Source organism: Eurosta solidaginis, chromosome 4, assembly GCF_040869045.1.
Source record: "Eurosta solidaginis isolate ZX-2024a chromosome 4, ASM4086904v1, whole genome shotgun sequence".
Lineage (NCBI taxonomy): Eukaryota > Metazoa > Arthropoda > Insecta > Diptera > Tephritidae > Eurosta > Eurosta solidaginis.
Window position 1 is genome coordinate 192,693,478 of NC_090322.1, and position 27,628 is coordinate 192,721,105.

General features: G+C 35.9%; 1 protein-coding gene and 1 long non-coding RNA gene across 7 annotated transcripts in view; one reads left to right on the plus strand and one right to left on the minus strand.

Annotated features, from left to right (window-relative positions):
- Window positions 1–27,628, plus strand: part of LOC137250822 (uncharacterized) — a 345,007-nt gene that overhangs the window by 212,439 nt on the left and 104,940 nt on the right. For all 6 annotated transcript variants that reach the window (XM_067784380.1, XM_067784381.1, XM_067784383.1 and 3 more), the window contains one exon: window positions 26,681–26,814. In XM_067784380.1, the coding sequence (XP_067640481.1) occupies window positions 26,683–26,814 (132 nt within the window). In that variant the 5' untranslated portion in view covers window positions 26,681–26,682. The remainder of the gene's footprint in view (window positions 1–26,680; window positions 26,815–27,628) is intronic.
- LOC137250823 (uncharacterized) overlaps window positions 1–27,628 on the minus strand; it is a 226,465-nt gene that overhangs the window by 57,856 nt on the left and 140,981 nt on the right. The gene's annotated exons all lie outside the window — the stretch shown is intronic.

Genomic DNA, 27,628 nt, shown 5'->3' on the forward strand with positions numbered 1-27,628 from the left:
AAGAGGCGCACCAGCATTCTGACTGGGTTAGACTTCTTCTCTAGCAGGTCAGACCACTGTAGTAAATTCACCACACAAGTTCTCTAAATGGAGCAGTGGGTGGAGCTACAATATGTTCATGGATGGATCGAAGTTTTTGTCATTGCATCTAAAACCGGTTTAATTATAGAAATTGAAGTACCTACTTGGAAAATACTCATTTTAGTCTATACATGGAATCAAACTCACACTCCATATTTGTACCTCTCTTTAAATACCCCTCGTCAGCAGGAGGTAATGTTATAAAATGTAAACGGATATTTAAGATCAAGAAAAAGTAGGAAGACGAAGTACGATACAAAGCGAGTGTAAGGCAGGCAAGGAACATTGGCCAGTAGTTGAAAGATTGTTTCGAGACCTTTAAGAAAATCAATGAAAATTAAAAATAAAAATAACCTCGCTAGTAGTTTTTGTACATATTCTGATGCCTACTGGGCCAGTGATAGCGACGAAAGGTGATCGGTTAGGGGCTATATAACTATAATCCAAAGAGCCGTAATTTTTCCGGTAATGAAGCAACAACCAACAGTTGCTTTATCTGCAATTGAAGTGGAGTTTATAGCGCTGTCAATAGCTCTGCAAAAAGTGTTATGGTTTCGAAAAATTCAGGCTGAAATTAATCCTAGTTTAAATACTAAACCAAATACAATTTTTTCTGACAATAAAAGCGCCATACATTTAGCTGCTACCAGCAAATATTTGGCAAGGTCAAAACATATTGATGGCCGTCCTCATTTAATTCGCGAGAAACAAGAGTCAAAGACAGCGTTCCTTACCGAAAAAAGCACAATGATTGCTTAAAGTTTTAAAAGGAGTTGCCTGTAGAAAAATCAATTTCGTTTAACGCAGATGGGGCTTCAATTCAATAAATCGCCGGTCCCATGGAAGACTAACACGTTTCCCGCCTGGAAGACTAACACGTTTCGGCTTCTGGCGTGGCAGGCTATCACATCTCAACTGTTTGTGTGGAAGAATAATACAGCTCATTAAGGAAAGCCTAAAATCAAATTTGCAAGGTCGTGCGAAAATTGTTTGCAAAGTTATGTAAAAAACAAATGTTGCCATCTATTTTAGTCAATATCTCTGAAACCATAGGTGGTACATGAAAAGTTTAACTTTCATTTTGTTCGTGAAAAAATTTTATACATATTTTATAATTTTTTATACAATAAACTCATAACAAATTTTTCGGTGCAAAAGGAAAGCTTTCATTGACGGGCACACTTTTTCGGAATTTATCAACCCCACTTCATTTTAAATCAAATCCTGCAGTCAAACCAAATAGTTGGATGCTAGAAGAATATTAGTTTGCGAAAAATCTCAACTAGTTAAAATGCTGTCTTTTCCCATATTAATACGGCAATGTCCTTCGAAATATCAATTGCCAGCCTCTGCATCAGGATCATACCTGTTGACAAACAAGCCATTATATGCACCAGCCTTGTACCATATGACATGCTAGTCAGTATGTGCATCAGGGTCATACCAATTAATACACTAGTCAGCCTCTCGCCAGAATTATACCAGATGGCATACTAATTATTATATACATCAATATTATACCAATTTATATACTATTTAGTTTAGGCAAGAGTATATTGATAACCGCGTTCTTCGTGCGCGACCTCGCGACACTACTTCCCTACTGAGTGTTAATTAGAATTAGGACCCCCTTATGTTAACTTGGATCAACCGGCTGAGTTGCAAAATACCGGATCTCATCGTAGTGCGAACGGAGATTTTTCGCTATGCCTCTTTTGAGCACTGCGCGGTGGTTGACTGTAGTCAAAAGCTTTTGTCAGGTCAAGTGCCCCGAGCACCGTCCCTTGATGGAGTTTTGGTTGGTCCAGTCCTGAATATATTTGGGTGTTAATGGCATTAATGACGCGATGGTATTTATATGCAATTTATGGAAGCCACGCTGATGGCTGGCAAACAGAATATTTTTCTTTAAATGAATAACATCGGTAGATAACCCAGCGGGTTAGGGGTTCAGAATATACCCGCGGTAGGTATGCCTGTCGTAAGAGGCGACTAAAATTCCAGATTCATAGGGCTGTGTAGCGCAACCCTTCAGGTTGCCAGCGCAATATATAGCTTCTCCAAACCCAATTGTCAACCTCACCTATCTGCGGCGAATTCTGTTTCGCTAACAGACGAAGCTCTGGCGACCCCGAGCTCCTCATGGAACTTGGGGGTGGGAGGGAGGGAATGGCCTGAAGGTTTAATGTGGCCACATAAATCGTTCCCGAGATGGTCGGGCTAGCACCGTAATAGTGCTGTGGTACCGGAGCGTACCGGATCTGTATCCGGCAAAGGACCATCACATCGATAACACTCCCCAAAGCCTTCGGGCAGCAACCTTATCGCTACAACAACAACAATACGACTCACTATAGTTAGCTGAGTTTCCCGGCTTTGGTTTTGGAATTATTCTTGCCATTCTTTATCATTCTGAAATGAAAAGTAGAAAACATGCGTTGGGTTGCTGATTCTCTTATTGGCCATTTTAATGGCTTTTTTATCTGCAGAACTGTGAGGTGGTATGTGCGCATGTTTGAGTTTATGCGCAGGTTGATTTGTACGAAATCTAGTCTTGTTAACTGAAGGCAGAAAGCATTAGGCCATTGCATTGAGTTCGAAAGAGAAAATCCAAATGAAATACAAACCAATATAACGCCAAAAATTTTAATCAATAAACTATTCAAACACCTACTAGTATGAATAGCCACACAAAATTCTAGTCAATGAACTAGAATGTTTGCTGACTACTTTGGCCCTTGACTGCAGGGAATTTGCCCACATTATTTTTGTAAGCTTTGTAATATGGCTTAACGTTGTCCTGAATGTCTTATGGTAGTGCACAAGTTTTCTTTGTTCCGCAGACGTTCATGTTCAAGCAGGTTTTGCACGACAACAGTAAAGTGCGTTTCAAAGTTTATTACATCAAATTAAAAAAAATTCGGAGAATTTGAAAAATTCGTGGACAGCTTAAATCTGTGGCAATTTGAAAAAACAACCCACGACGAGATAGGATAAAAGTAATGTTCTGGCTTCATAACAGATATCCGTTACAGATCTCTCTGCGTTACTTACTCATAGCCCTAGCGCCAAATGGCTGCTACAAAATATTGGAAGTTGCAATGGTGAATTGCGGCTAGCTTTTCAGATATAGGTCTATGTATCGCCATTATCCTAACTCGACATAGGTTATTTTTTCAAATTACCACAGAAATGTGAAATGAAGAGGAATCCCTAAATTCGTGAAAAGTGTGCCCGACAATGAAAATTTTCCTTTTGCAACGAAATATTTTTTTATAAGTCTATTGTATAAAGAAATTACCGCAGCAAAAAATTTAGAAAATTGTATCACCAAAAAAATTAATGTTAAACTTTTCATGTACCACGTATGGTGTCCGAGATATTGATAAGAATATTGAATAAAATGTTTTCTAGCATAACTTGCCGAAAATGTATTCCACGTCCCTTCAAATCTGAACCAAAGCTTTTCTTAACAAATTGTGTTAGACTTCCACGCGAGGGACCGAAAAGTGTTAGTATTCCATGGACCGACGAAATAACGTGCGAGTGGGGGTGTTGCATGTATGTATGTTTGTACTCGCTGTATTCTACTTGGATTCAATACGAACCTATTTATATGTAAAGTTTTAAATATTACACAATCTTGTTCTGTGCTGAGAAAGAAAAATTGTCTCCATTTCCTTCAATAAATTCATGGCTCTACTATATGGTTGGCTCATCTCATCAGCTGATTTTATTTTTTTCATTTCACTGTAGTAGGGTTTGCTAAACGGAGATGGCAAACTCAAAATGAACCCAACACATTGATAACATTTTCTTACACAAAAACTGCTAAGTTTTATGTTGTCATTCCATTCCATTCGCCTAACACCAACAAGCAGATTTTGACAATCTGAACAAAGGTATGTTGTTGCTGTAGAGATGAGCCAACCATATAGTTGAGCCATGAATAAATTTATACTTAAAAGATCATACTATGCCAAAAATTTTAAAAGGTGTGCAAAACTTCATAAAATAACAATAATTCTGAATTCTAATCAGCTCCGAACATTCACGCATAGATATTTAACCATTTTAACCAAATAAGCCATTCCTTCAAGAGTGTATAGAAACATTTATTAAAATGCAAATTTTGATTACGAAATCAAATTATGTATGCACATATTTAAAACCCAAAGCTTAATACTAAATTCCGCTCTCCTGTCAGATTAGACGATAAACTTAACGATAAATTTACCCAAACAAATAATTAACATAAAAATTAATTCAGGCTCAAAAACGAAATGAAATGGTGTAAAGAAACAACGAAACTGAAACTTAAATCAACAGAAAAAAGAAATGAAAACAAAAATTGCATAATTAAGCAAGACTACAAAGGACAACAAGTAAGGAAGGCTAAGTTCGGGTGTAACCGAACATTACATATTCAGCTGAGAGCTTTGCAGACATTATATACGCGAAAATCACCATGTAGGAAAATGAACCTAGGGTAACCCTGGAATGTGTATGTATGACATAGGTATCAAATGAAGGTATAAACGAATATTTTAAAAGGGAGTGGGCCATAGTTCTATAGGTGGACGCCTTTTCGAGATATCGCCATAAGAGTGGACCAGGGGTGACTCTAGAATGTGTTTGTACGATATGGGTATCAAAGGTATTAATGAAGGTTTTAAAAGGGAGTGGCCCTTAGTTGTATATGTGAAGGCGTTTTCGAGATATCGACCAATATGTGGACCAGGATGACCCAGAACATCATCTGTCGGGTACCGCTAATTTATATATATATGTAATACCACGAACGGTATTCCTCCCATGATTCCAAGGGCTTTTGATTTCGCCCTGCAGAACTTTTTAATTTTTTTCTACTTAATATGGTAGGTGTCAGACCCATTTTACAAAGTTTTTTCCACAGTTATATTTTTTGTCAAAAAATCAATCCAATCACCATGTTTTATCCCTTTTTTCGTATTTGGTATATAATTTTTCATTTTTAGAAATTTTCGATATCGAAAAAGTGGGCGTGGTCATAGTCGGATTTCACCCATTTTTAATACCAAGATAAAGTGAGTTCAGATAAGTACCTGAACTAAGTTTAGTAAAGATATATCGATTTTTTCTCAAGTTATCGTGTTAACGGCCAAGAGGAAAGACAGCCGGTCGACTGTGTATAAAAACTGGGAGTGGCTTCAACCGATTTCGCCCTTTTTCACAGGAAACAGTTACTGGAATAGAGGCTATGCCCTTACCAAATTTCACAAGGATTGGTAATTTTTGTTCAACTTGTGGCATTAAAAGTATTCTAGACAAATAAAATGAAAAAGGGCGGAGCCAAGCCCATTTTACAATTTTCTTTTAGTTTTGTATTTTGTTGCACCATGTAATTACTGGAGTTGAATGTTGACGTAATTTACTTATATACTGTAAAGATATTCATTTTTTGTTAAAATCTGACTTAAATTTTTTTGTTTAAAAAGTGGTCGTGTTCGTCATCCGATTTTGCTAATTTTTATTTAGCACACATATAGTAATAGGAGTAACGTTGCTGTCAAATTTTACTAATTTTCTATTCTACGTCATAAGGTCAACCCGCCTACCAAGTTTCATCGCTTTATCCGCCGTTGGTTATGAATTATGGCACTTTTTCGTTTTTTCGAAATAATCGATATCGGAAAAATGGGCGTGGTTATAGTCCGATTTCGTTCATTTTAAATAGCGATCTGAGATGAGGGCTCAAGAGCCTACATACCAAATTTCATCAAAATACCTAAAAATTTACTGAAGTTATGGTGTTTACGGACGGACATGGCTAAATAAATTTCTTTTTTCGCCCAGATCATTTTGTTATATAGAATTATATATATCTATCTCGATTAGTTTATGCCATTACGGTTTACCGTTATGCGAACACAATTAATATACTCTGTGAGCTGAGTATAAAAACGTTTGAACTAAGATTAATGCGCCAGCGGATTGAAAAGTGGCGAATGCGTAAAATAAACAAAACAAACGAGTGTGAAATAATCGATGCATTATCTTAGATTAGGGAGGGGAAATTTAGTTTGAATTGCGAAACTTGCGGCATAAAAGAAGTTTTCGTCTTTTACACCTAACAAGTAAACAAAAGCAGTAAAATCGTAGTAAACATAAAGTAAACAAGTTTACGTATGTGTATGTGTGTGTGTGTAATACGCTACCCTGCTGTAGCTATCTCGGTCAGTCAAAGACCAACATTTGATGTAGAAAAAAGTATGTACATAATACATTAGACTAGCTCGACTACCATGCAGTGTAAAAAAAAATTAAAAATAAAAATTTGCTAAAAAAGCTACAAGTTTAAGGCAAGTCTTAAAGCATTTTGTTCATTTTTTCATAACAAACGTATCAGCATAAACATTTCATACTTCTAGTAAAAAATTGAAATTAATTTGTATTCCAGTTTCAAAGAAAATAATTTACAGATGTCATCTGTGCATTTGCACTCTTCTACTGTACATTTGTACTCTTCTACTGTTACTACTAGAGCATATCTGTGAAAGCTGTTTTAAGTAATTTACCAGCAGTAGAGTTCCTGAAATGGAGAAAAAAGTTTTGAGATTTTACGCCCAATATTCACATTTTTCCAAAAGTCGAAGATTTAAAAAAAACAAAATTGAAAATTAAAAGTAAGGTGTTCTAGGGTAGCTTTTTAGTAGCTCTGGAGCTTCTAAAAAGGAGAAAAAAAGTCCTGCAAAAGGAAAAAATTAAAAACATATTGTTGTTGTGAGTAGAATTTCGATAGTTCTGGAGTTCCTGAAAAGGGTAAAAATGAGCGTAATTTTGCAGAACTCTTTTCCTCATTTTCAGGAGCTTCAGTACTTCTGAAAAGCTACTCAAAACCCCTATTCTTTCTTTTTGAAAATTTTTCTAAATTTTGTACTTTTAGAAAAATATTATCTCATTCGTGTAGAGCAATTGTTCAAGCTACACCCTTAATGACACCAAATAACATTGTATAGCTCTTTTGTCTATTTGCGAACTTAGAAAGCCAGTCATATGTGTCTGATATAAACAATTTTAATTTCGCTCGGTAGTAGTTTTGAAGCAGATGAAACCGCCTGATGAATCGAATGGCAAACACACGGAACTAAATCGCTATTAGGTTGATGATGCTATAATAAAGTTAATATTCCTCGATTTCAAGCACCTCAAAGTTTTAGAATCCAGCCCAAATTCATTCAATGTTCTTAAAATTTAATCTACCCAAATTGTTCATCTAGATTTTCCAAAATATTGAAAAAAAAAGCTGAAAAGAGCTAAGCAAATTTTGGAAAAAACTGAAAAAATCTTAAACCTAAATCACAATATTTCAAGCTAAATGGAGAAAAAAAGCTTGAAAAAACGCTAAAGTAGCAACACTGCTACCATGTGGAATATAAAAAGCGGAAGTATTCGTGTAGATCGACGTGCAAAGACACAAGGGAACGTTGAGAAAGCGATCATTTTTAAACTAATTTGAGCTCGCCACGTGTTGAAATTAAACTACGACAGAGGTAATTTCATTAGAAACAAATAGTTGTGAGCTATTCGAAAAGAGTTTCGGATTTTTATCGGTAATAAATTGTCTTATTATCGGTTTTTTATCGAAAGCGAAATTATAGCAGGTTCATCGGCTTCTTACTGGTTATTCTCGGTTTGTTACCGACGGGTTACAATTCTGGTTGAAGTTTTATCGGTATTTGTTTCATAGCAAACCTCTGAGTGGCAGACAAGCAATCGATATCACGCCTATACAAAATTGGTAGCATTTCTAAAATTTCGAGAAATTTTCAATGGCAAATCAATAACATTCTGCTTAAAAAATTGATGAATTTTCAATAACAAATCGATAAGTTTTTGATAGCAAATCGATACATATAATTGATAACAAATCGGTAACTTTTTAGTAACATATCGATATTTTTTCATCAGTTATCTGTAATTTATTAATAAATAGTAAACTAATTATTAATAAGTAAAATACAAATCGAAAAACATCGGTAAAAGATGTGCCATCGGTTTAATGCTGATGTTTTATCACTATCTGTCTCATAGCAAACCACTGAGTCGTAGATAACAGATCGATAGCACGCTGATAAGAAATTGATAGCACTCCTACAACGAATCGATAACCTTTTGATAACAAATCCAGAAATTATCAATTAAAAATCGATAACATTTAAATAACTTGTTTCTCGAATACGATAACTCATAAATAAAATTTGTCACTGATAGCAAGTTTATGCCACAAACAGAAAGCTCATCGATGACATATCGTTGTCCTGATTTAGGAAATTCTTCAATTCCATAATTTTGCATGAAGCAGTCACTTTTTAGAGTTCTTTTTTTTAATGGACGTTGTGGCAGCGCGCTACACTCAAGTAGCCCAATGAAATCTGGCTAATCCTGTACACGCTATTGCAAATCCTCTTATTTGTAACCTTCTGCTAAGTTCGAATCACTAAATTGTTGAATAAATAACTCCAATATTTAATAATGCAAAATGGCCTTTATTAAAGTACTTCACAATAAATAACTCTACTATTTCCCGACAGATTGCGTGCTTAATTAAAACTCACTCTCGCGCCTCTACCGTTGCTGCTTTTTACTCTGTGATTTCCTCGTTGCATCTTCTAGGCGCTTCCAGAATTTACTTTGTTACTGCCATATAATTATAACTACAGATGCACGTGTATAGCTTCTCATATGCGCGTGTATTTGTGAGCGACACTTCCACAATTACAATTGCATACTTTTGGAAGCATCTCAGATAAGATATCTGCATGTTTTTTTTTTCATCTCTTCTCCGCTGCGTGTACGTACATATGTGTAGACATAATGATTGATTCGTTTATGTAGATACATAATGATTGATTTATGGATGTGCATACAAGTCACTCCTAAGCTGGAGACATTGGTGCTTTATCGGTAACCGTATCGGTAACCTTTTAACAGCTGATTCGACCAACCTTATGAGAATCAATGCAATCGATTATTGGTGCCGCTAAGGTCGTAACCGTATCGTAGCCAACCAATTGGGTTTTGGTTTACCGTCGTAACGATAAACAGCTGATTACGTTAGGGATACGGATACAGCGATACGACATACGGCACCAATGACTCCAGCTTAATTAAGCATCGGCTTAGAGATGACAGTACCTCTTAGTGTTGCTAATATTCGTAACAATATATATTAGGGCGGGGCGATTTAAAAATCGCTCATTGCTCTGTGAAAAGCGTATTCTAGGGATCAAAATAAGAAACTTTGCCGAAGGAACCATACCTCTAAAACGAATTCTGATGTCCCCCCCCCCCCCTTTGGGTCGAACTTTTGGGTAGGGGCAATTTCAATTCTACCTGCTGTGTCTTGTGGTGGCTTAAAAAAAACAACACAAGCAATTTTACGATCTGCAATGGTGCCACAGTGATACCTTCATTTTTGAAAACGGTTGAATAAAAGACCCACATAACTACGTTTACGACATGTAAATGCATCACAGTGATGCCTTGGTTTTAAAAGGGGGTTGTAAAAACGCTAATTTCTAATAATTTTTTTTAATTTCTTTTCTATTACTAAGTTAAATTCATTTTTTCATTTACATATGTTCTGACTAAATAAATTTCTAAAGAGAAAAATAAACTCCAAAAAGAAAAAACATAGGCATTTCAAAGTGAGATTTTTCAAAATTTGCCCCTACGACCCAAAGGGGGGACATCAGAATTCGTTTTAGAGGTATGGTTCCTTCGGCAAAGTTTCTTATTTTGATCCCTAGAATATGATTTTCATAGAGCAATGGGCGATTTTTTCGCCTACCCACAAATCGACCCGGCCTAATATATATATATATATATATATATAATAACTTGTTTGTTTTTGTTTTTGCTTTTTTCCGAGTCTTTGATGTGCAGCGGTTTGTCTACGAAAGGAAAAGAAAATTTTGAGAAGCTAAAACTTGTTTAAAGCCCAAACTTTACGAAGCACAAATTTTCATCTTGTGGTCGGTTAAACTTCAAAACGAAGCAACGAGACAAAAGCCGTTATGTAGTCCAGGCATTCCGCAAAAATTGAGAGCATATCAAGGCCAGAGCTTGTCAATTTTAAAATACAAAAAAAAAAAGATAATTTCGTCTGTAGAAGAACTAAAATTTTGTTTCCAGACGCTAAATTAGAAACGTATTTTGAAGGCATTAACATCAGCTTTGAATTTTGGGGCGGTATTTAAAAAATTTTTTTTTGCGACCCATCTAATGCGAATAAGTTATGCGCATATTAGTGCTGTATTGTAGGAATTCGGGGTCACGTATACGCCATGTACACACTGTAGTATTAGAAACCGTATTCACAAATTCAATGAATTGGTCGAAACCAGTATTATATTTTTATAGCAAAAACTTTTATTGACAAACGCCTTAAAGTATCTATTATATTTATTATGATTTTTTTAGAATGAAAATTTTTGATATTTAAAAATTCAAAATAATGAAAATAAAATTATTGAACATAACTTATTGAATTCACAAAGTATATAAAGTTAACAGGTAATTTTTATAATATAATAGAAACCATACACACACCACAACCTTTTTGTTGTAATTAACAAATATATGTACATACTACATACAAGCGATACGTATTCCTAGTGAGAAAATGAATGTCAAGAAATACACTCAGGAATATAGCGACCATGGGCTCTAAGCATTCTTGAATTCGTCTCTTTATAAATGTCAAAGAATACGAAAAGGAATTTTTTTGTGAGCATAGATAGTTTTTTAACAGGTTTATATTAACTTCACTTGTCTATCTGCAATTCCCCTTTTAATACCAAATAAAACAAGTAAGGAAGGCTAAGTTCGGGTGTAACCGAACATTACATACTCAGCTGAGAGCTTTGGAGACAAAATAAAGGAAAATCACCATGTAGGAGAACGAACCTAGGGTAATTCCGGAATGTGTTTGTATGACATGGGTATCAAATGGAAGGTATTATAGAGTATTTTAGAAGGGAGTTGGCCATAGTTCTATAGGTGGTCGCCTTTTCGATATATCGTCATAAGGCTGAACCAGAGGTGACTCTAGAATGTGTTTTCACGATATGGGTATCAAATGAAAGGTATTAGAGAGGGTTCTAAAAGGGAGTGTCCCTTAGTTGTATATGTGAAGGGTGACCCAGAACATCATCTGTCGGGTACCGCTAATTTATTTATACATGTAATACCACGAACATTATTCCTGCCATGATTCCAAGGGCTTTTGATTTCGCCCTGCAGAACTTTTTCACTTTATTCTGCTTAATATGGTAGGCGTCACACCCATTTTACAAAGTTTTTTCTAAAGTTATATTTTGCGTCAAAAATCCAATCCAATCACCATGTTACATCCCTTTTTTCGTATTTGGTATAGAGTTATGGCATTTTTTTCATTTCTCCAAATTTTTGATATCGAAAAAGTGGGCGTGGTCATAGTCGGATTTCACCCATTTTTAATACCTAGATAAAGTGAGTTCAGATAAGTACGTGACCTAAGTTTAGTAAAGATATATCGATATTCAAGTTTTCGTGTTAACGGCCGAGCGGAAGGACAGACGGTCGACTGTGTATAAAAACTGGGCGTGGCTTCAACCAATTACGCCCATTTTCACAGAAAACCGTAAGCAGCAAAGAAGCTATGCCATTACCAAATTTAACGAGATTTGGTAAATTTTTGTTCGACTTATGGCATTAAAAGTATCGTAGACAAATTAAATAAAAAAGGGCGGAGCCACGCCCATTTTGAAATTTTCTTTTATTATTGTATTTTGTTGCACCATATCATTACTGGAATTGAATGTTGACGTAATTTACTTATACATACATATACTGTATATTCAATTTTTTGTTAAAATTTGACTTACAATTTTTTTTAACAATTTTTGATGTCAGTTGTCTAAATTTTTTCTTTCTTTTATTCTAATTTAATAATTTTTTTAATTAAGTAAAAATTTGTCATAACACTAATAATGATAAAATAATTATTGTTAGGCCTTGAGCTCGATTCAAACCCGCGATTGTTTTTTTTTAAGTCATCCGACTTGTAAATTTTTATTTAGCACACATATAGTAATTGGAGTAACGTTCCTGCCAAATTTCATCATGGTATCTTCAACGACTGCCACATTACTGCTTGCAAAACTTTTAAATTACCTTCTTTTAAAAGTGGGCGGTGCCACTCCCTTTGTCCAAAATTTTTCTACTTTTCTATTCTCCGTCATAAGGTCAACTCACCTACCAAGTTTCATCGCTTTATCCGTCTTTTGTAATGAATTATCGCACTTTTACGGGTTTTCGAAATTTTCGATATCGAAAAAGTGGGCGTGGTTATAGTCCGATTTCGTTCATTTTAAATAGCGATCTGAGATGAGTGCCCGGGAACTTACATACCAAATTTCATTAAGATACCTCAAAATTTACTCAAGCTATCCTGTTAACGGACAGACGGACGGACATGGCTAAATGAATTTCTTTTTTCGCCCAGGTCATTTTGATATATAGAAGTCTATATCTATCTCGATTAGTTTATGCCAGTACGGATTACCGTTATACGAACAAAATTAATATACTCACTGAGCTCTGCTCAGCTGAGCATGAAAATATATATCTATGTTACGTATACGCAATGGCACGCGTCATTTCAGGTGGTAGGGATATATTTGAGTGTAATTGGTTGGTTTTTAATAAAACAGCGAATGCTGTTATATTAATTTTCCAGTATGCTGTATATATATAGCGCCAATATATTCAGAACAATTTTAAATATTTGTTCACTGTTAGCTTTTCTTCATCTCCATACATTTTTACATTAGAATGAAGAAAACAATTTAGAATTTGGTCAATTGACTACTGAAAAGAAAACAATTTTATCTATGTCGCCAGTTCGAAATGCCCTCTCTTCAAATTTTAATTGAAGAGCGCCATATAGCCGGATTTTTGCTAAAACAATTTTTTCCAAATACAAACGTAATATGTTTCTAGCTGAGATAGAGCGTTTTTCAAACCCATTGTTGAAATAGCACTTTCCTCAGATAATAATAACAACAAGAGGGTATGATCTCTTGCAAACATTATGAAGATCCCATGTTTATTGCCGGTTCCAAATAGCATCTTCAATGCAGATAATTTTTTGCAGTGAAAATTTTATCGGTAGAAATTGATTGGTAGTGTTTGCCGAATAACTGTCGGAAAATAACCTCGTTTATAAAAACTGAATTTTAGAGTATTTACATGTTATATTTCCCCAGACTTTAACCTAGGACCTTCAGTATGGTAGCGAGCACACCATTTCCTGGCAATGACAGTCGCCGTTTTGCACGAGTTAATTTTGTCACAGGGTTATAGATCTTAAAATTCCCCAAATGTTTTAATGTTTCACTTCGTGTAATTGCGTGAAATTTTATTACTTCGCACTTGGAAAAGAAACACGAAGTTTGATAAATAAGCATTAAATGAGAATATTTTAAGTATGAATTAAATTTTAACTAACCAAAAGACATCAGAGGGATAAGGAATATTTGGAATTTATTTTGTATTAACAAGAAGGGAAATCTAACTTGGGGTGAGGCCGAACAACGATGTGATTTATTTTAGCATTCCGCGTTATACAGGAACATTTTAATGATTGTTTGATATATAATCTTAGGCCAATTCCCATAAGAGCTGAAATGATATTTTCTGAAGCTAACGTACGAAAGGAATTCCTGTTCTGTGAAAAGATGAAGTGAAACAAAATTTTTAACATTTGAAAATTTTTGTGCGAAATTGTTTGCTATTTACAGACTTCACAAGAATTAACAACGCCCCTAAAGCTATGAATGTGAGTTATTTTTTTATATATAAAACGAAATAAGTTTTTGGGCAGGATATTGCCTCATTAAGCTTTATTTAAAGCTCTAAAAGGCAGGCAGGAATATTCAAAGAAGAACGGGGACATATTCATATCACTTAAGTTTTTGTTGCTTTCAGAAAATTGGAGTAAATAATTCCACTAAATAAAAGGAAGTTATTAGCGATATTGCTGTAGTCTGACAAAAGAGTACTAAAGTTTGAGCCTTTTTTGGGATAAATATCCCAAGTCTACGACCCAAAAATTGTGTGTATCTCAAATTTCGATTATAATTTGTTGAATTGGGGCTTGCAAATTTAATATTTACCTTTTATGTCCATATTAGAGCACGCGATTTCTTCCCGAAAATAAGCGGAAATTTGGCTGTACTAATTAGATTCCACGCACTCCGGTACTTTTTATTTGTTTTTGTTGTGGAAATGTATGGTTTTGCTCCAAAAGAAATCGTAAGCTCTACATAAAACTGCCAGTGTAGCAATAAAATTGAATGTCGGGAGCTGGCGAGCTTTACGAGTATATCGAAATTCAAAAATCTCTCGAAAGGCCAAGACTCGCCCGAAATTTTTTCTCGAACAAACTCAAGAATTTGCAAGTTGTAATTCATATCTATCAAAATTTGTATTATATTAAATCGTTTATAGATTAGGTTAGGTTGAACTGGCCGGTCCATGAGGACCTCACATAGACTGAAACGGAAGATCCCCAGTTAGGTGGCAGGACTTATGTTATAGAATAACTCCGTCCTCTTGGCAAATACTAGAAGTTTTCTAGGACCTAGCATAACTGCTGTCTCGATATTTGGCAACTCTGCCGCCCCTAATAGCTGGAGCCTTGACCTGGTGAAAGTAGGACACGAACGCAGAACGTGCTCAACTGTTTCTTCCTACATCTCGCACTTCCTACACCTGTTACTGACGAGGCCTAAATTTACGGTTAGTACAACACTACATATAAGAATGCAAGCTAGGAAGCTGATGCTTTTTGTACACTTTTATAAACGCTGATAGTGCGTTTTTTCGCATAACTTTGTCATTTTATGTTCAAGAAAGGCTTTGTTTTAGGTAAAACGATTAAAAAAGGGTTGAAACGAAATAGCATGTTAAAATTTTTACGTAGGGGGTGTATGTAGACTTCTGTCCATCACCGTATATTTATTTTTCACGTTCTCGATATGAAGCTACCCATACGTCGTATACCCTTTTCGTCAAAATTATATAAAAGCAATTTCAAAGGAGTATCATAATTGAATCTCAACATTTTACTTTACGCAACTAAACTCTCTTGAGTGCGTTTGCAGCTAATATTTAGGCTGTAGGCCGGATTAAATTCGTATTTTTATATATACGAGCTTCTACTGGTAAAACTGAATAAAAGGCGACCCGCCACAGTAAAGCATTTAAGTTAGGTTAGGTTGAACTGGCCGGTCCATGAGGACCTCACATAGACTGAATAAGTCCGTAGTATTTCCAGAAGTTTGTTTTGATGACCAAACTGAAAAACCCTATCAAAAACCAGGACCTATGTTATAAAATAACTCCGTCCTCTTGGCAAATACTAGAAGCTTCCTAGGATTTAAGCCGCTTGCTACTTCTAGATCTGACAGCTGTCTCACTCCTAATAGCTGGAGTCTTAGCCTGGCAAGCGCAGGGCAAGAGCACAGAACGTGCTCGATCATTTCCCCCTCCAGCCCGCACTTCCTACATCTGCTATCACTGACCAAGCCTAATTTAAAGGCATATGACGCCAGAAGGCAGTATCCAGCCGGAATACCCGTCATGAGTCTACAGGCCTCTCTTTGTAATGATAGAAGCAACTTTGTTAGTCTAAGATTGTAAGACCTGCACATAATCTTCGACACTTTACAGCCCCACGCCTTTCCTGCTTGGTCGATCATGTGCACCTCTCGCCTTCGCTCAATTTCGCCCAGTCTAATTGGGTCGTCTATGGAGCAAGCTCCAAGGGATGTGCCCTTTTAAGCTAATTCATCCGCTTTTTCATTCCCATCTATTCCCATATGCCGTGGGACCCAATATAGATGTATGCGTCTCCCTGTCCCGAGCAGTTAGATGCTGTGGTATGCGAGATTATTGCCGTAATTGCTGCTTGACTGTCAATATAAAAGTTAACACGATTGCAGCTTGGGCTATTTTTCTCCAGGGTTTCTATTGTTTTGGTTACGGCTACTATTTCGGCTTGGAAAACACTACACTAATCCGATAGCCTGCAGGATCTGTTTATTTCCGGATCAGCACAGTATACCGCAGAACCCACTCCTTCCACTATCTTGGAAGCATCTGTATACACATGTATCGCCTCGCCCAACATTTGAGCACCCTTGTGCAAACCGTCCACCTCTATAGTGGCCTTAAGATAGCCTTCGAAGGGCAGATAGGGAATCAGGTAGTCTGCTCGTCTTGTGACTGATGACGCTATACTACTATGGCCGTATGGTCGGCGCTCAAGCTGCCCTCAGGCACCGAGCCTGGTTGCAGTTGTTAACGCTATGTTCTTTGCTACCAGGTCTACAGGTGGAATGTGCAGAATGGCATACAGAGCAGCTGTCGGGATTGTTTTCAGGGCTCCCGTAATACTAAGCATTGATATTCTGCATACCCCTCTAAATTTTTGAGATAGGTTGCTTTTTGTGTGGCTTTCCACTAAACAAGAACTCCATAGTATAGGATAGGGATTCCAATCGCTATAAAAACCCAATCAGAAAGAGAGGGCGATAAGCCCCACGTACACCCCAGCATTCTTTTACATGCATAAAGTACCTTTGAAGCCTTCACTTTCTCCTCCACGTTGAGCTTCCATGACAGCTTACTGTCTAGGATGTGCAAGGTTTCTCCTGTAGGGTCCCCCTCCTAACATAGGCCTGATCCAGTTTCGGACCTTGTACCTCTTTGTAAACAAGACCATATCCATCTTATCCGCGCTGACTTTCACCCGACATTTGATGCCCAGGTATGAATATCCCGAAGCGCCCGATCCATCAAAGAGCTAATCGTTGGAAGGCACTTTCCACTTATCGCTTACATAAATATTCTTATTAAATATCTTCCAAAGTTTTCAATGAATATTAGTGATGGTTGAAAAAAAAAAACTTCAAATATTTTTTTATTTTTATATATTTTTTATATATGTAATCAGCGATACATCCTCAAATTGCTTTACAAAATTGTTTTTGTTATTGATATTAGAGAAAAATTACAAAGTTTACAAACGGCGATGGTTACTAAGACATGTTTCTGGATTTCACTTCTTCATCAGCTAGCTTCTACAACATTCATACCTTATACTAGTGTAAAGGCAGATGACTTTGTCCACTCAGCCATATGAATGTCCCGCTGATCGTTTTGCAATTGGTCTCTAAGTGTTGCCTTTTTTTGCTATTCCGTTATTCACCGTTTAGGTACATACTAATTCTATATGCTTTCTAATCCTAATTATGTGGAATAATTTTAGGCGCGCTCTAAGAGCTTAGTAACATTGGGTTTATAGCATTGCTTTTATAAGCAGTACTTACGACCAATTGTTAAGCGAGCAGTGGGGTATTCATATGACTGAGTGGACAAAGGCATCTGCCTTTACACTAGCATAAAGTATGAATATTTAAGATTTCGAGTTCAATACTCAGCTCCCAAAAACTCGTTGATGAAACAAAACACTTTGCAACTTTTCTGTATTATTTTTTTAATTTAAATATAATTTTAAAATTTGTTTTTAAGCTGAAGGTTATGCTAATTTTGTAACCTTTTCAATGATGCATGTTTATATTATTATTGGAACGGAAGCATCTGAATTATGGCACACTTGGGAAATTTTACCCCTTATTTGACTCCTATCAAATTAAACTATATGAAAGTTGTTACGCGAATATACCTCAAAATAATATGCAGTACTTAGTACGCTTTCCTTAAAAAATCTGTGCAAACAATCGCGAAATATCATCAAAATTACCATAATTTATCTTATTAAAAATGTGGGTGGCGCCACGCCTACGAGTTAAGAATAATTCTGCAGTTTCTTTTTTTTCTGTTTTCGTGACCCACAAGTTTCACAGCAAGCAGTTAATGTCGTACAAACGGCAATTACCCTTTTTCGCAAACTATTACAACGCACTTTTAACTAAATTAAACGTAAGTTTCTAATGATAACTTCTGCAGAGAAAACGTCGCCATAGCCGAAACATTAGTGCAATAGTAAGCTCATCTGTTATGGTGGCCGTGCGTACTCTAATGTAAGTTTGTTTAGTTTGAGAAGTGTGCTAACAGTTGATTGCTTGGCTTTCCTCAAGATGTAAAGCACAAGGGTCGACGTACGGAGTTGTACGTCTCATTTATATTCATTTCGAAACCTCTGACAGCTGCCTCATCACCAAACATATTCCCTTCAGTACTGCTGTATTCGAAGACCCAGAAGTGGTTTTTGAAGCAGCATAGAAGTTAACGTAGATCGTTACTTTCGTTTCTAAGATTATATTGTTCCGGAAAAGTCAAGAAGATATTTTATTCTGACTGTTTGAACGGCAAGTACTTCGGGTATAGCCCACCTTAGTTGACTTTTCTGTTTTTGAGCCACCGTCCAAACCAAGGATCCTATCAATAACAAAAGAAGACATTCCACGACTCGAATATCTTGAAACTCTTGTAACACTAGCATTTCAACAGAGAATGTAATATATACATATTTTAACTGAAAAAGCAACTCTATCTCTCGACGAAGAAAAATCGTACATTCTCAAATCCTAATATAGTCATATGACAGGTATATCATATAAGTTTGCCCTGGATGTACTCAATAGATCAAAAGATTTATGCGCATGTGAGTTTTGCCTACAGTGTACGTTAAAACGGATTTAATGATCTTGCCAAGCTCACATTCAAAGACTACGCTAGCTAGCGCATGTTATATGTATGAAGGAAGAAAGTCGTTGCCAAAAAGTATTTCAATTAAATCCCACTAGTCGCAGTAGAGAAAAAAAAAAACAAGACTTGCGTTATACTTATATGGAAGAAAACCCGAAGAATATTTTCTGCTTCCAAACTGTTTCTAAGACAAACTGTCAAATATTTTAGGATTTTCGTTTTCTGTAAGTTGCAATAGAATAGACTGAATTTCAATCATTTATGCAGACCTGCTAAATTATATATGATTATTTATTAAGTGTAGTGATTAATTGCCTTTTTATAAATAATAGTTGATTTCATACAAAAACTATTGAATTAATTATTTTTATTGCATCATTATTCTAATTGTTTGACTATTTTATTTTAGTCTGATTATTTATAATTTGAGAGTCAATGTAATTATTCACCTTATGTCATAATTGTTGAGTTATTATTAATGATGATTTCAAATTGTTTGATTAACTTTAATTATTTAAGCATTTTTAATTACTTGATTGTTTTAATCTGAAACAGTCACTAATTTTTATACTTAACGTGCTTTGCACACAGAGTATATTAACTTTGATTGGATGCCGGTTTAAGGTATAAAGGAATCGAGATAGATATAGACTTCCATATATCAAAATAATCAGTATCGAAAAAAAATTTGATCGAGCCATGACCGTCCGCCCGTCCGTCCGTCCGTTAGCACAATAACTTGAGTAAATATTGAGATATCTTCACCACATTTGGTACACGAGCTTATCTAGACCCAGAATTGATTAGTATTGAAAATGGATGATAACCACGCCCACTTTTTATATATAACATTTTGGAAAACACAAAAACCCTTACTATTTAGTAAATAATACACTTAGAATGTTGAAATTTGACATGTGGACTGATATTGAGACTCTTGATAAAAATTTGGAAAAATGTTTCAAAATGAGCGTGGCACCGCCCACTTGTGATAAAATCAATTTTACAAATATTATTAATCCTAAATCAAAAATCGTTAAACCTATCGTAACAAAATTCGGCAGAGAGGTTGCCTTTACTATAAGGAATGACTTGAAGAAAATATAACGAAATCGGTAAAGGACCACGCCCACTTTTATATAAAAGAATTTAAAAAAGGTCGTGGACGAATAAAATAAGCTATATCTTTACAAAAAAGAACTTTATATCAATGGTATTTGATTTCCCAAGTGGATTTATAACAATAAATAGGAAAAACTTAAAATTTTAAAAAATGGGCGTGACACCGCCCCTTTTATGACTGAGCAATTTTCTATATTTCGGGAGCCATAACACGAAGAAAAATTAACGGATCGTAATAAAATTGGGTACACAAATTTTCCCTATTGTAGAAAATATTTCTAGTAAAAATGGACGAGATCGGTTAAAGACCACGCCCACTTTTATATAAAAGATTTTTAAAAGGGTCGAAGACCAGAATAATAAGATATAGCTTAGCAAAAAATAGTTTTGAATCAATAATATTCCACTTATCAAGTTTTATTGTAAGGGGAAATGGGGAGACATTTTTTTTTAAACGGGCGGTGCCACGTGTTATGTAGAAAAGTAATTTATCTGAAATGAAATGTGCAATTGAAGTTCACGCTGAGTATATAATGTTCGGTTACACCCGAACCTAGACTTCCTTACTTGATTTTGATTATTTTTTTTATTAAATTGATTAGAAATTACAGGTAGCTAATCAATAAAATTAAAAAAGCCAATAAGTTAATGATTATTGAGACTAAGGGAAGTTTCATAGGTCTGCCAACCAAGATTTGAACCGAATTTGAGAAATTGCTTTTTATTAGGGTGCTGCAAAGAAAACCGAAACTAAGGCTGCGTGCGAGTTCACCTAAATTTTAGGTACCTAAACGAATATTCCACTGGAACTTTCCAGCACTGCAACAATTTAGGAAAAATCTGTCAAAACTGTGCGAGTTGATTTGAAAACCTATTTTGTTTATTTCTGCAAAGAATATAATAACAACACGGGAAATTTGGTAATTTTGACGCGTTTCCATGCTTAAAAAGAACAGAGGTCAATTAGGGTCCGCGGTAAGTACCTATCCCAAGATAGCAGTACAAGAAAATACAGTGGCTCCGTTTTATAAGGCTTTTTTTCGGACATAGTGGAGCACATGCACAATGACCGTTTCCACAATCTTGAATTCAATACTGTGATGTTGGTGGGCCTCCAATAACTTCTTTAGGCCAATTAGTGCACTTGGTTGCCAAACATGTTCAGATTGTGGTCCATATTTGAGAAGGATCCTATCCTTGTGACACCAAAATCAGCTTGAATAAATTTGAGCTCACCATCATGTACAATCGATCGGACCTTAATCGCAACAGGGATCATCGCTCTATGGTCTATGATTTACTTAAATTGAATAGACAAAAGCCATTTATTTGCATATACATACAATATTGAAAAATCAATATTTTTGTTTTTGAAATTTGACTTTGAATTCAGGTTGAAAAGTATGCTCATAAAAATTCTAAATTTTTATTTTGGACTACTTTACCGACAGTTTCCAGTGATTTAGGTTTTTTCCCTAATTAGGTAGAAATTTAGGTCAACTCGCACACAGCCTAAACTTGTGAAATGCATAAAAGACAACTAAACCAACTCGAGTTTTTACCCAACTAACTTTTGCCATTTTCCCCAAAAACGTTCTTCCTTTGCCACTCGTTTAGACGCTTTTAAAGCTTTACACACTGTCATATATTTTTTCAGCAACAACGTCCTACATACTTTAAAGCTATTTATATGGGTAGTTTACAGAATTTCTTGTAAAATTAATTTCATTTCATTGCACACCACAAACAACCAAAGTTCAAAGTCAAAGCACCAAAGAACTTAAAGCTACTTGCAATCGACCACAAAAATAGCATGTCCAAGCAATTTACAATTTCACTGAACTCTGCCAAAATCCACACTTCATCCACACCTCAGCTAGCACGTCAAAAAGTTTCCAGGTAGGCCAAACTAGATTGAGTGAGAATAAAGTAAACAAAACTTACTGAAAGTCAATATACTGCAATTATTTCCCAAAAAGTCCATGACTAAATAATAATTTGATTAGACATGCATATTAGACAGTGCGATAAAAAAATGTCTGCCACACAAGCTATATCCTTTTAAGTCGTCACAATCTTACAAGATTAATATAAGCCCTGTTTTTTTTTTACACTTATGTATATACGTCTCCGTTTGCGCGTAAAAAAAACGCTTATGCTCACTTAGATAATGCTTAGGAGACCTAGCTACAGAACATGTTGTACCGAAAAGCGGAGACAAAAACCTCTGTTGTATGCCTGTATATAACCTATAGCTGAATCGGTTGCTGTGAATAGTGGACACACACCATTTGTGGAGGTGATATATAGAATTAGTGTAGAGGTGGAACATAGACACATATTTCAGTTGCATCTGAGTATAAAGCGTATTTAAATTTAGGAGTACTAATTTTATGCACAGCAACTGCAGAAAAGTAGATAAAGTTTAAAGCTTAGCAGTCCATATAAAGTTTAAGCGTAAGCGTAACAGTTTTTGCTAAGTTCTTTTTATGTCAACAATGTACAGCAGCGAGCTTTTATACGTTGGGAAATGGCACAACTGAGGAAACAAATTGCCACGGTCTAATGTACAGCAGCAATCAAAAGAATAGCAGTGGCAGTTTTTGCTAACTATGTTCCTATTTCTTTATTTTTGACGTTAGGAGAATGAACTGCTATGAGTTTTGCTACTGAAACTATACAAACCAACCTCAAAAACGTTTTGGAAAAAATTGGAAAATTCGAGAAAATTTCGAACTTTTTACTTGGGGTTCTCTGAATTTTTCTGGGTATGCAGTTTTGTAGTTGAATCAAGTTTAGTCGGGCGAAGTGTTAGTTATATGTCTCCAAAATTCGCATTACTTTTTGACAATTTTTTCCGAAGGGTGTTTTTCATATTTTCTTACAATAACTACTTAAAACAATTATTTCTACAACACCTACTGGAACAAATACTTTCAAAAATCAATGCGAATTTTGAAAGAACTATAAGTTATATTGTTTTAGACTAAAATTAATTGGGCTACAGAACTGCATACATGCTTATAAAACTCTGAGGACTCTAAATGAAAAATTCGAAATTTTCCGAAGTTTTTTCGAAAAAATTTTAGAGTTTGGCTTGTTCTTTGTTTAGATCGAGTTTACAAACAAATATTTTTGTTGCTCATTATCGGCAATTTATCTTTTGATGTTGCGCATTCCATTTACACACGGCAACTCTCTGTAATTTTTTTGGCATTTCCTTTAAACTTTTTTCGAAGCAATTTTTTTATTTATTCAAAAACTCAAAATGAAGCACCAAATATTTCAATATTTGAAATATAAATATAATAATAATTAGTACAATACAAGAAACGTAGCAATTTAAAAAGAAAAATTTAAGAGAAACGAATTTTTGAAAAGAATACAGATAACGCAAAGCGAGCTGCCGAGCACAAGCACAGGCGACCGTCTGCTTTCCTCGTCACGCCCTCTTCTTCAAGTAACGAGTTCCATCAACAGTATTATTGGTGTGTAAACACCGACTTAAAAAATTCAAAAAAGTTTTTTCTTAAAATATCGAATATAATAAAATAAGAATTTAATTGACGGCATTTGATGGAAACTGCCACTGCTGTATTTGTATTCACGGATGTATGTATGCATGTATGCTTTACCTTAATATTTATAAATTTCATGTCACGTTATTTGTCCGCTATGGACTCCTAAGCTATTTAACGATTTCAATCAAATTTGCACATAGTTGTGCAGTTATTTCCAACTTGAAATATAGACTAGCGTTCCTGTGAAGTTTATTTCCGGGAAGTGGACCACGGACTGATCCTTCCGAATAAATTCTGTACTTGGTTCGATTTACCTGAAATTGGGCATATAGGTAGCCCTTTGCCTAGATTAGTACTTTTTTCGGGATATGAAGCAGGGACCCACTGGGACTGGGACTGGGACTGGAACTAGGACTGGAATTGGGACTGGGACTGAGACTGGGACTGGGACTGGGACTGGGACTGGGACTGGGACTGGGACTGGGACTGGGACTGGGACTCTGACTGGGACTGGGACTGGGACTGGGACTGGGACTGGGACTGGGACTGGGACTGGGACTGGGACTGGGACTGGGACTGGGACTGGGACTGGGACTGGGACTGAGACTGGGACGTGGACTAGGGCTGAGACTGGGACTGGGACTGGGACTGGGACTGAGAATGGGTTGGGACTGGGAATGGGGCTTGGACTGAGACTGGGACTGGGTATGGAACTGGGACTGGGACTGAGACTTTGACTGGGACTGGGACTGGGACTGGGACTGGGACTGGGACTGGGACTGGGACTGGGACTGGTACTGGGACTGGGACTGGGACTGGGACTGGGACTGGGACTGGGACTGGGACTGGGACTGAGGCTGGGACTGGGACTGGGACTGGGACTGGGACTAGGACTGGTACTGGGACTGGGACTGGGGCAGGGACTGGGACTGGGACTGGGACTGGGGCAGGGACTGGGACTGGGACTGAGACCAAGACTGTGGCTGTGCCTGAGACTTCAACTTGTGGTGGGTCTGCGGCTGAGAAAGAGGGATGGAGAAGAACTAGAGCGAAGAGAAAAGATGGAAGGAGAAATAGATAGAGTTAGACGAAGATAGTGAGATATGGATAGATGGAGCGTAAAAGAAGCGAGAGAAGGGACGGAGAGGGAGAAAGAGGCGCAGAAAAAGAGAAAGGCGGATTGAAGAGTGAATAAAAAGGTAAGGAAGGAGAGAGGGAAAGGGAGAGTAAGAGGTTAAACCTGCTGAAAAGTTAAGCAGATTAACCAAAACTAGGGCAGAGCAACGTCTGCCTGGTCTGCTGGATTACAATATATATTAGCTGTGTTTTTTTACACATATGCACTTATATTTTCTATGGACTGCTAAGTATGTAACTTTATGTAAACTTATGAAATTTTTGCGCAGAAAATTAGTACTGCTAAATTTCAGTGTGCATTATACTCAGTTGCAACTGAAATGTGTCTCTTGATTTTATCTCAACACTATTCTCCACTTCTATGACCGGAAATAGTGTGAGTCTATTATTCATAGCAATCGACAACATCTATAGGTTATAAACTACACACCGCTATTCAGAAGAACCCGTTTTGTAGCGACTTATTTACCACTGCCGCGAGCCTTCAATAACTGCCGCTAGATAGGTCACCTAAACATTATTTAAGTGATGATAAGTGTTTTTTTTTTACCCGCAAATGTAGATGTATACACATGCAAAAAAAAGCACGGCTATAACTAGGTAACTAAATTTTTGCTAAAAGTTGTTCATGGCATTAATGCACTCTTAGTACTTAACAACGGCTATCCCTCAACCACAAAAAAGCTAAACTCAATAAATTGCTCAATCAGAATAAATAAAACCGCTTGCCACTAACGACAAGGCAGTGTTTTTTTATCTCTTCTACATAAACCATATACATATACACAAACAAATTTGTATCAGCAAAACCTTTACCTTTACATATTTCCTTTTGCTAAATAAAACATCGTCCAGGCCTTCAATGGCTTTGTCTGTTGTTAATCGCACTTGCCCATCAAAGACAGTAAATTTTGCTGCCGAGCAAAAACTTTTCAGTTAACTGCTTCCTTAGAGAGCTAAAACTTTAAGAATACTACAAATAAAGTGTTGAATGGTGAAGATTTCTTTACACAAATGTGCTCGTGTGTCTATGAGATCTCCTATGGTTGAAGGAATTAAAATAACGCGTAATTGTTTGGCTGTGTTTTTCTGCGGACACTTGGAATCCTGAGTTAGATAAACGTGAGTATACACGAAAATATGAACATCTGGCGCAATTTTAAGGTTTTTTTATTCTCCCTTTCAAGAATTGTAGAACTACTATTGAAAAGTTACTTAAAACAGTTCTTTTTCGGAGGATGCGGCTTGTCGTTAGTGTGAAAAGGTTGAAATAAGCTTAGGTGGAATAACGTACTCGGTGATACTAAAGTGAGCTAACGCTTGGGCCAATTCAACCTAACCATAGTTTACTCATTTAGTTATGAACCCAAAAAAATCATTGCATATGTTAACTGAAGGAAACGAGCCGGACCAGTGCGCATCTTGCACAACCAATATAAAAGATCAAATATCAACAGAAATCAGCTGCTCTATCAATCAATTAAAACTTACAGCTGCCATCTAGCGTATGGCAGCAACTGCCGGTAATGCAGTGCAAATATTCGCAATAGTGCCATAGTACAAATATATTTCTTTATGGGTTCACAATCGTTTATTTTTAACAAATTATTTTAATAAAATATAGCTAAACAAAAGCACTACGACCAAAATTGCCCAAAGCTCGCTAATAGCCCGAATCTCCATCTTTACAACCACAGCTTTATTTATAGATTTGAATTCCAATAAGAGCGAAAAAGGGACCCGTACATAAAAACAGCAATCAGAAATAATATATGTGATGATTCAAATAAAAAACAAATTAATTTATTCAAAAAATATTTCTTCATATAAAGCAAATTGATTGCATTCGTAAATAATCAACTCTAGGTATTTAATTCCTTATCCCAGACATTGTCTCACATTTTTCCTATAATGTTGAGTTCGCTTCACTAATTTCATTGCTTATAAAATCTTTAGCGTGCAAAAACTGCACAAATACATCGTACACACATACATATGTACATATTTTCTATTTCCTTCTTCTAATTTTAACTTTGTTGTTTTTCTTTTTGTTTTAGCAATGGACGCTAAATTAGATTCACGTCAAGGACAATTTCCGGCTACCTTTCCGGACACATTCAAGGATTTCTTTGCAATGATGAGCGAAGACGAAGATCATCTTGATTTATTTTCGAATTTGTTGGAAGATAAGGTAATCATCATAATCAGTGCTATTCAAAGATTTTTATATTGAAGTGCAAATCACAAAACACATACAAAATTAAAACTTTTTTGAATTGAAAAAAAAAAAATTTTTTTCAATTTTCAAAGAATTTTGATTGGTTCCCTTAATGAATAAATTTTGAATTAAAATTTTCTTCAGTGCTACAATATTTTCAATTTGTTCAATTTGTTAGTGTTCTTTGCACTTTCATATGAAATTCAGGCACTTTCATATGAATCGTATTTATATGTGACGGCATATGGGAGTGCCATGAAATTTTTTTTTTATATTCAAAGTATGAATTTGTATCTGTGCCTATTCTTAAGGGCAAAACAAAAACAAAAGTACTGCAAGTGTATATGGGTTAAGCAGCTGTGATGAATCATAATATACTTTAATATATACACTTAGAAAAAAAACTTTAGTTTTTAAACGGTTTTATTTAGCTTGACTTGACAGGCAGGCTGCACGGCCGTTGTGAACGAATTTTGTAATTGAAATTTAAGTAACTTCCCGATAAACTACAGGCTTGAAACTTGGAATATAGTTCAGAACCCGATCACAATGCAATAATAAGAAAAAAAATCGCCGCTAGATGACGCAAGGATCGAGATATTCGCAAAAATCGTATTTGTGGTCCGATTTGGCTCATATTTGGAACAAATATTGCATACAGTGCGGCAGAAGTGAGATCAAAATATGTTGGAGTTGGAGGAGGGACAAGCATACGCGGCGCAGAGTTGAGTAAAGTCTTTGGAAGGATTATGTATTGAGGACTTAGGTTGTAACAAATTGTCAGGAA